At 47.4% G+C, this 10,000-nt stretch overlaps 1 protein-coding gene across 1 annotated transcript in view; it reads right to left on the reverse strand.

The window, feature by feature from the left end:
• LOC122259172 (uncharacterized) overlaps positions 1 to 9,039 on the reverse strand; it is a 10,642-nt gene extending 1,603 nt beyond the window's left edge. The window contains exons 1-2 of the mRNA XM_043025757.2: positions 8,810 to 9,039; positions 37 to 2,423 (exon numbers count right to left, since the gene is read on the reverse strand). Coding sequence (XP_042881691.1) covers positions 1,302 to 2,423; positions 8,810 to 8,953 — 1,266 coding nt within the window. The 5' untranslated portion in view covers positions 8,954 to 9,039 and the 3' untranslated portion in view covers positions 37 to 1,301. The remainder of the gene's footprint in view (positions 1 to 36; positions 2,424 to 8,809) is intronic.
• Positions 9,040 to 10,000: the final 961 nt, after the last annotated feature.

Below are 10,000 nucleotides of genomic sequence, written 5' to 3' on the forward strand. Positions count from 1 at the left end.
ATCACACACACACAATCAAAGGCAACTTTGTCTCACCTGCAGTGTATGGACTCGTTCAGCTGCGTCTTGGTTCTCCTTCGCCCATCACTGAAGACCTGCCAAAGAACGGTCTACCCGATGGTCCTTCCGCCTGACCGAGTCTCTCTCCTCCTCCTCTTCTTCTTCTTTCTTAATCATTTATTCTATCTTCCAACGTCTTCATCACCACCTCTTACTTTCTCTTCTTTTTTTTCTTCTTCTTCAACCAATCGCCTTCCTCTCTTGAACCAGCGTCGCCTGATGTTGTGCAGTCGGAACTTCTTTTGTTTTTTGACCCTCCAGCCACCGTCATCGATCTCTTCCTCCTCTTTCTCGTTCCTTTCTTCCTCGTCTTTCGCTCTCTACTCTGCTTCTACTTCCTCCTCCTTGCTCCAGCTCTCTTCCCAAACGTTACAGAAAAGATGGCAAACAATGTCAAGGACCTGTTCTTTGCAGAACTAAAGATTCTCTTTTCTTTGTTCCTTTGAGCCTCCTCCTCATCAGAGAATATTACAACAACAAACTATATGAATGGACTGGTGATCCAATAGAAAGACATGTTTAGTAGTATTGTTTACACTGCGAGACTCCTCTCCTTTCCTTGTTAGGATGACTGTTTTGTATCTCCTTTTTTTTTTCTTTCTTCCAAAGCCCCACTTGCCCTCACAAGAAAGTTGGTTCTTTTTTTTTTCTAAATCAACAAATGTATTCAAAATGGTTCATCACTTCCACAGAAGACATATAAACAAAAAATAAAAAAAAGAAAGCCTCACACAATACGGTACGACGTGGAGAATACTGGTTTACCATAAGGACGACTCACGCGCTGCGAATCGCCGTCCACCAACTAGACTGTTTCACATTTATGGCTGGGATGCTAAGGCTAGTTTTGTCTCATCACCGAGATGATCTTTGTGCACCATTATACTGACCAGACTGCGGTAAGTTGCGGTTTAACTGGTTTGCTATTACTGTTTTTGGTTCGTCTGTTCTGTGTACTGTTTCATTTATTGTTTTACTTTTAAATATTTTGTTAAAAAGGTCATAGGAAACAATGGTTGAAGGCACTGGCACCGTTATGGAGGCTTTGTAAGCTGGGTAGGACAGTTGGTCCCCGTCCAACAGATCTCTCGTGTACAATACTAATGACTTCACTAGAGTACTGTTAAGTCTATGCTGGACAGAAGTATTTTTAAAAGTCTCTGTCTTTCGTTGTCTACACGAAAGAGGGGAGAAGAAAAAAAGGACGCACACTTGGATCAAGCGGCCCCAGGGCTTCCTGCCTACTGCAAGAAAGCGCTGGAGCCGATCCAAGTGTGGGAGATACCGCAGTCGGACAAGAGGTGGTCCGTCTCGTCGGCCACACTCGAGAAGTCGAAGTGGGACCCCGAACTCGTGCTGACGGCATCGAAGTCGATGTCAGCCAAGTCCATCTTGATGTCGGTGACGGAGATGAAGTCCGTGATGTTGTAGAGGTCGTCGAGACTCGCGTGGTCCACCGCCAGCGAGTTGCTCGGACTGTGGGTCTCCTGCTTCAGCTCCATCTTGATGTGAGGCGTGGTGGGGGTCTCGCACAGGGGCGAGGCGAGGCCGGGCGAGGCCAGGCTCTGGGGGGTGTACACGGCCTCGTACAGAGGGTCCTCGGGCTCCTGCTTGATCAAGCTGGCGGTGCTGATGCTCGACATGGCGTTCTGGATGGACGTGGCGCTGCTGAGCGTGAGGGTGGTTCGACTACTGGTGTGAATGGAGGGCGACGAGGCGGTGGAACCGGTGCTGGAGTGGTAGTGGGCGGTGTGGGCGGGGTTGTAGCTGAAGGCCTGCTGGTCGTCGTACATAGAGGCACTCTCGGGCGAGTCTGGCAGGTCACAGGGCGGGCTGGCGGGCACTTCGGGCGGGGACTGCGGCGTGAGGGCCATGGCGCCGTTCTGGGGCATCATGTGCGAGCGCTTGAAGTCGTCGTCGATGGTGATCTTGATGCCCAGCTTGTTGTGGTCGACCTCGAGGCCCTGTGTGTGGGTGATGCGCGTGTTGCCGATCACGTTGACCACACTCTTGGCCTTCTCCCGCCCCGAGCCGCCGCCACCGTGGCTCTCCTTGGCCTTGGTCACCTTGCCGCCGTTCTTGTCCGACACGCCCCGCAGCTGGCTCTTCTGACCCTTCTTGCGCGGACGGTACTTGTAGTCGGGGTACTCGCGGAGGTGCAGCTCCTTCAGCCGCTCGGCCTCCTCGCGGTACGGGCGGCGCTGCTCCTCCGACAGCATTTTCCAGCGGCGTCCCAGCTGCTTGGAGATCTCAGCGTTGTGCATATCGGGGGCGAACTTGACGATCTCGCGGCGTTCCATCTGCGACCACACCATGAAGGCGTTCATCGGGCGCTTGATGTGGTTCGGAGGATGCTTCTTGGTCTGCAAAGAGAGAGAAAAAACACCTTCATTAACCACCGCACATCACACATCAGACTGAATCTGCAACTAAGTCACGGCAAGAGTCAAATCTAAACATCAGCATGTGTTATCGCTACCCTCCGGACAGGCTGTCATTATCACGGTTCGTTTCCTCTTTCAATCACTCCCGGACGCTTTGGCCTTCCCTCCCCCCTCCTCTACCCTCCCTCAATCCCCTTCTCCCTCTCTATCTCTCACACAATCACGCACACACTCACACGCACACACACACACGCGCGCGCGCTTACACATACCCTCGCAAGTTCCTTGCCCTCCCAACCTCTCCTCTCCCCTTCCCCTCACCCACCTATCCCCCCCCCCCCCGCGCTCTCTCACTCCACACCGCAATGAAATTACTGCCACACGTCACCATCAACACTAAACGACACATGACAATCACGGACCCCCCCCCCCCTCCCCCCGCCCATCTCGAGAGTGTTACTGTCCCACCAACAGATGGCGTTGCTTCCCCTAGCCATTGGAGACAACTTGTTGAGTGTTTGTTTCCTTTCCCTTTTTTTCTTCTGTACGTGGCGGGGTGAGTGGAGTTTTGAGAGGGGAGGGGAGGGGGAAGGGGGGAGTTGAAGCTGACCTACCTGTCTGGCAATACAATTTTCGAGACGCAGTGAGAATGAGGAGAAAGGAATAGAATGAGAGAGTGAAAGGAAGGTTAGAGAGAGAAAGAGAAGTAATCCTAATAAACATATGGAAGAAAACTTTCTAAATTTGTTTTCGGCACAACACCTTCCCTTTCCCTTTTCCTTCCCCCTCCCCTCCCTTCCCCTCCCCCTTAACCCGCACGATCCAAAACTTGTAGGAAGAGCTTTTATCAAAAGGATTCTTTTCCCAATACCAACTTTATCGCAATCTCAGCCACATCACCGCTGAGAGACGGAGAAACGACCTGAAGGGGGAGGGGGAAGGGGGAGGGGGAAGAAGACAAAAAAAGGGGGGGGAGGAAAAAAGAAGGTAAACATAAAAAAATATAAAAAAATCACGACTACATTTCTATTCCAATTCTCTGCCGTGTTAGGATTGGGGAAGAGGCACGAGAGAGAGAGAGAGAGAGAGAGAGAGAGAGAGAGAGAGAGAGAGAGAGAGAGAGAGAGAGAGAGAGAGAGAGAGAGAGAGAGAGAAACCTGCAAAACCTAGGAGGAAATGTAGAAAAAAATCCATCTACAGGTTTTATCCCTTCCCTTATCCCAAGAGGCTCCTCCCCCCCACCCATGCCCCTTCCCCCTCCCTCTCTTGTGACGCGGACAAAAACTCCAGACAGGGTTGTGTTCGGGTGGGGAAGGGAGGAGGGGGGAAGGGAGAGGGGGTTGAAGTAGGGGAACCCTCGGCCTTGCCAGGGACTTACAAAAACGTCATTACGTTGATGGCCCCTCACACACACACACACACACACACACACACACACACACACACACACACACACACACACACACACACACACACACACACACACACACACAGCCCCCCCCCCCCATACACACACACAAAGGATCGAGAACCCCAAATACTTCTCAACAGCAGCTAAAATCATGGCGACTCGAGCCAAAGTATCACACAACCAACCCTATTACTGCTCCAGTGCCTTTGTCAATTAGTCAATCGATGAGCGAGGTTTCCACAAGTTATATGTACGACCATGATTCGCTTGAGTGATGCCAGATACCGCCAGAGGAACGAATGGGAGGGGAGGGGAAGGGAGGGGAGGAGAGGAGAGAAAGGGTGGGGGAGACTGGTAAGGGGAGGGAGGGAGTCAGAGAAGGGGGGAGGGAGTGAGGAAGGAAGGGTGTGAGGGAAGGAGGGAGAGGGAGAGGGAGAGCGAGAGCGATTGAGAGATGGTGAGGGTGAGGGAGGAAGGGAGAGGGAGAGAAAGAGAGAGAGCAAGAGCGATTGAGAGATGGTGAGAGTGGGGGTGGTATGGGGGGGAGGGGGGAATGGTACTCCTGGTACTACTCATCTGAAGTCGTCCAGACCAACGGACACCCATACTTAGACCCCTTTTACCTGTCTGGTACTGGTACTGGTCTTGAGAGTCCCACACTTTAGAGTTCCCACCTTTCGACCCCCCCTAATTAAAGTCTAGATGTGTTTTGTTTATTCATTTCTTTGTCTCACTCTCTCTCTCTTCTTTCTTATCTCTCTTGTCTCCTATTCCTTCTTCCTACATTTCCCGCTTCCCCGACCCACCCTTTATACACCTTCCCCTCCTCCTCCTCCTCTTCCACCCTTCTATCTCTACCCCCCCCCCCTCCCGCCCCCCGCCCTCGCCCCCGCCCCTATCCTGAACCAGTAACATGCACAGAGTGGCACGCGATTAACATAAAGCAAAGGATGGGTATCATGAGCAACCTTTCCTTATTAATCAATCAACGATCCGATTAAAGCATCATGTCCCTCTGATTCCTTTCGTGCCTCGGGTGTTATTATGTGTCGATACAGAAGGATTCCGAGAGCGAGTTGCGGGCTGGGTCCATATAACCACATGGCTGAGTGAGAACTTGGATGTATAACAGTGAGGGAGGGAGCTATCAGTGAAAGGAGACTACTTCCCTCCCTTCTTCTCTGTCTCTTTCTTTTTCTTTCTTTCTTTGTTTCTCTCTCTCTCTCTCTCTCTCTCTCTCTCTCTCTCTCTCTCTCTCTCTCTCTCTCTCATCTTCGTCAAAATACCCCTTCCCCCCTTATCTCCCCCCCCCCATCTTCCACCCAAAATTCACCCCAACATACCTCATTACAACGCACCCACAACCACACGCAAAATTACAGCCAGCATTCTTTCCCTCTTGGCTCTTTCCGTATCACCTGCAGACCGGACATTAATACAGAAAGAGCAGTGTTTGACCCTGGGAGCCTCCCCTCCTCCCCTTTCCCCCCTCCCCTCCCCTCCCCGCCTGCTTCCCACTGCTGTAACTACTGTATTTTGCGCGTAATACCTCTGTCGCCGCTGTTCTCAGACCGTTATGTTTTTAGTTTTTGTTTTGTTTTGTTAAGGAGAAGAAGGAGAAGGAGAGGGAAAGGGAAAAGGGGGATGTCTTTCTTTGTCAAGAGTCATAATGTTATCGTTGTTACTCTTCTTCTCTCTTCCTCTCTCTTCTATCGAAATCCTTGTAACTACACAAAGACAAATCCAGTAGGTGTACGACCTATGTTAGCCATCGTCTATAAAAATGTGTATATGTATATGTATACATGTGTGTATATGTATCTGTATGTGTATGTATGTATGTATGTATGTATGTATGTATGTATGTATGTGTGTATATATATATATATATATCCAGAACGATATTTGGGTATGCAAATCAGCATTACGGCTTCCAGGGAGGGGGAGGGGGGAGGGGGAGAGAGAGAGAGAGAGGGAGAGAAAGAAAGAAAGAAAGAAAGAAAGAAAGAAAGAAAGAAAGAAAGAAAGAAAGAAAGAAAGAAAGAAAGAAAGAGAGAGAGAGAGAGAGAGAGAGAGAGAGAGAGAGAGAGAGAGCGAGAGAAGTCTGGCCTCAGCAACAGTGAGCTGCGACTAAACGTTTTCTGTTTGCTTGTTGCGCCTGTTCCTCTTGCCTCTCTCGCTTGTCTCTTTCCGTCTACTCTTTTTCTTTGTTTGTTTGTTTCTTTGCCTTTCCCTTTTTCTTTCTTTCTTTCTTTGTCTTTGTCTTTCCCTCTTCTTTCTTTCTTCCTATACCTTTATTACTCTCTCTTTGTCTGTCTTTCTCTGTCTGTGTCTGTCTCTCCTTCGATGCCAGTTCCCCCTCTCAGCGTGTATTCAAGAACGGTATTTTGATCCATGAGCGAGCGTGACGTAATCATAGCAGCGCTTGGCTTGGCGATAATTTAATAAATGATTCATCTAATTCACGTCGAAGTACTGATGGAAGTTCTTTATTTCGTTTTTTCTTAAAGCTTCCTATAATCAAGAGTAATTGCATCTCTCCTCTCCCTGCAACATTCTTAAAGACACGGGAGATATTGAATCTAAGAGATACACTTCCAACTGAAAAGTTTTATCTAATAAACCATTCTATTTCGTTCTCACACCGCGTCAGTTCCACATATTATCGTTCACGCGCGAGCGAAGCTGAGCGAGAGAGAGAGAGAGAGAGAGAGAGAGACGAGTGAGCGTCGGTTTGGTGTTGTTGTCGTTATTTTCCATTTTCTGGTCGCGAATGTATTACGTTTTGAGGGGAGACATTGGCGCTTGGGTTGGGAGCTGTTGTTTTTTTAACATATAAATTTTGTTTGTCTTTGTTTACACTTCTTTTCATGTTGTGGGGTGGGGTTAGGGTGGGGGTTGGTAGAGGGGGGGGGGGGGCAGTTCTATATCTCTGGAGGAAGTGCTGACATGCATTGGGCTGAATCTATATAATACATATATGACACGTCAGAGTTTTAACTACCGTTGTTTATTTGCCAAGACGAAATCTCTCTACGAGGAAGAGATCTTTCAACTACACCTAAAAATCTCGAGTGCAAATCTAACCCAATATCTAAATACATACGTACATATCACTCTTTCCAAGGTCTTTCCTTCGTACAGCTGTCATGCAAGTATATAATGATGTTTTTCTTTTCTCAAGAATACCATTACTCTCATTACCTCTCTACTTCACCCAAACAACCACACAAGGAAACCGTTAACGTCCAAAAAGTGTTGGAAATTCGCTGTACATGCCAAAAAATCATCGTAACATTACAATCAAGACTTCAGGCATTCATTAAATCCACTTTTTTTCTAAAGAAGTGTTCAGTCATAACATTCCACTAACTTGATGAACTACTAACAAGTGCTTGAAGAGGTTCGGTTTTCGTTCGAACTCTGTGGCCTTTGATGTCTGTCTCTACGATCAAACTAAATCACTTATCTTAATCTATTTGTTATCACAGATCGGAACCGACTTCACAAAGGCTATCCTATTTACCATGTGAATTACGTATGTGACAAACGAGATAAGCATTTGACATTTCCATATCCTACATAAACCTCTCTCTCTCTCACACTCACGTCTTCAAATAATATGACATTCCCCTTAGAATGACAAAAAAAAACGCGTGATAAAAATTTCAACTTATAATACAATAATAACAATGATAATAAATTGCCTTCCAATCGCAGAGAAGACAAAAAAAAAAAAAAAATCTACGGAATAATGGACATAACGAAGGGGCCAGGAGGTCGCGCTTTCCCATAATGTTATCTCTCTCTCCCTCTCACCGTTATCAACAAGTGAGTGAGTGTGTGGCACGATTTGTCACCCAGGCTGCGTGCCAGGTGTCAAAATGTTTATCACCCCAACAACAGTCAATACGAAGGAGGCAGAACACTGTAGATGTCTAAAATGAAAAAAAACAACAACATAGGCCTACTTCCAATGAAAACAGAACAACAAAAAACATCGAAGTAAATCCCCAACCGTACGTAATTAAAATCAACTATATCTAAATATGTCACGTACGAGATTAACTACCAGACAACTGTTTGAATCCGGAAATGCCTAGGAAATTCTCGGTTGGGATCTGCTGAACTAGACTTCTAGTGTGGCCGACTTACATAAACTGTTGCTTCTTCGACCACGAGGTTTGGGGGAGCAGGTCTCGAAGGGATCGAAACACTAATACCACATGTGAATAGACATACGGGCATTCTCTCAAATGATTCCGTTCTTAAAATCGTTATTGACATGATTGTCTTCATTTCTACGTACATGTCCCAATCCCCCCACCCACCCCCACCCCCTCGAAGAGAAAATGCTGGCCAAGTTCTGGTTTCCGAATCTCATCAAAACAATAATCACAGGAAATGTAACATATTCTCGTTTAAAAACAGAAATGACGTTACGCCACGCCACCGAGCGACTGTCGTTCACGCCGTTGGATGATCAATCGTGGCGACCCAAGTTCAAAAACGCTTCATCACGGTTGGCTTCAAATTTCCGACGTAAGGCCCAAGTTTCGAAGCGTTTCTCCGAGTCGCTTTGATCTTATTTTTAAAAGGATAATTACAGAGCTATATCATCCACATCAGTATATCTACATAACTACGAAGATGTGGCGAAATAACGATTATGGCACTGCCAAAATTTCCTCACTTTAAGCGAGTGAACTATATACAATTACGTCTATAACGTTTAGTCCTGAAGTCCTTCACCAAACACCCTCTCCTTTAAAACATTCATCCTGGCACCAAAACAAGTCCTCAACACATGTATTCAGCCAAACCCAAGGGAGAGTGTCGTTTGACAGTGTCACTTCGAGCTGGTGTCACCCTCGCGTCACGGCGCAGAGCTGCAGGGAGCGACAGGCCGACCAGAAACAAAGTCCACAAAACTCTAATGATTTCTCATCCTTACCTGTGTAGCGTCTGAGTACGGCGTGTTGGACTTGTCATCGACAAGCATAGATCCAAAGACAGCACTTCGCGTGTCCTGTACAGGGATTCTCTCGTAATTTGCATGGGGTAACATTTTGCCGTCGTGCTGACAGGCTGAGTCCATGAGAAAACACTCGCGGTACGCAGCGGCGCGTCCTCATCCACGCACGGCAAAAGGGCAACTGAGTCTGTAGTAAACAGACTCTGACTGAATGCGAGGAGTGAGTAGCGTGTGGCGACGGTGACGTCACTCGCGCTCAGCCAATCGGGCGAGAGGAGCGTCCACACGACTCGGTTGAATCACCTACACGTCTATTTCCATATTTTCTCGTAGATTTTATGATTTTTCGTGTAGAGTGTCATATCTCGACTGCATTTTCGCTCGAGGGGATTCCATGTGATACATCCTCCGCTTTCGAGGTGGCAGTGATAATGCTCTAGAACGCGAGAGAATGAGAAGTTTGTAAGTTGTGAGCGAAGCGGCGATAATAAGTCACAACAAAGAATGAGGTAGATCAAAATGTTAGAATATGTCACAACGTGCGAGTGTGACGCATCTCCGGCGCATGTGACCAGCTTTGCGTCCCCGGTTCGCGGATGTCAGTTCCCACCATGTCGTTGGAGGGAGCACTACGAGCTCTCTCTTGCTCGGCCTAAACTACTCCCCCCCTCCCCACACATACTCCTTCGTCATAGCTAAGTCGGGCTTGATCCAAATAAAGTTTGAGAAAACAATTGGGTGAGTTTTATTTCTCTGGATAATCATATTCGAGATTGATTTTCGAGAGTTTTTCATGTATAAACAAAGATTAGGCGAGAGAACTGCACGTGCTATCAGCGTGCGTCGGGTTAGTATAGAGTACAGCTAGCTTACTCTACTTTTTTCTTTTTTTTTACTTTGTTTTCATTTTTCGTTCAGGTGTTTTAGTTACTCTTCAGCGATGTGCTAATAGAACTTCCGAAGCATTAGGAACTTGAGATCGAATTGCAAATCTCAAATGCCTTATAGACAGACACCAGAGACCCAGTAAAGTAACGGCGCAAATAGTATGGGACTTGAGTGTCCTACTTCCCGTGATGGAGAATTTGTGCCGAGGTGCATCTCCGTCTCCTGTTGCGAAGACAAACCCGGGTGGATATTTATTACCCGAATTCAATTTCTGGACTCTGA

Source organism: Penaeus japonicus, unplaced genomic scaffold, assembly GCF_977035675.1.
Source record: "Penaeus japonicus unplaced genomic scaffold, GWHDUDI00000001_assembly GWHDUDI00000011, whole genome shotgun sequence".
NCBI lineage: Eukaryota > Metazoa > Arthropoda > Malacostraca > Decapoda > Penaeidae > Penaeus > Penaeus japonicus.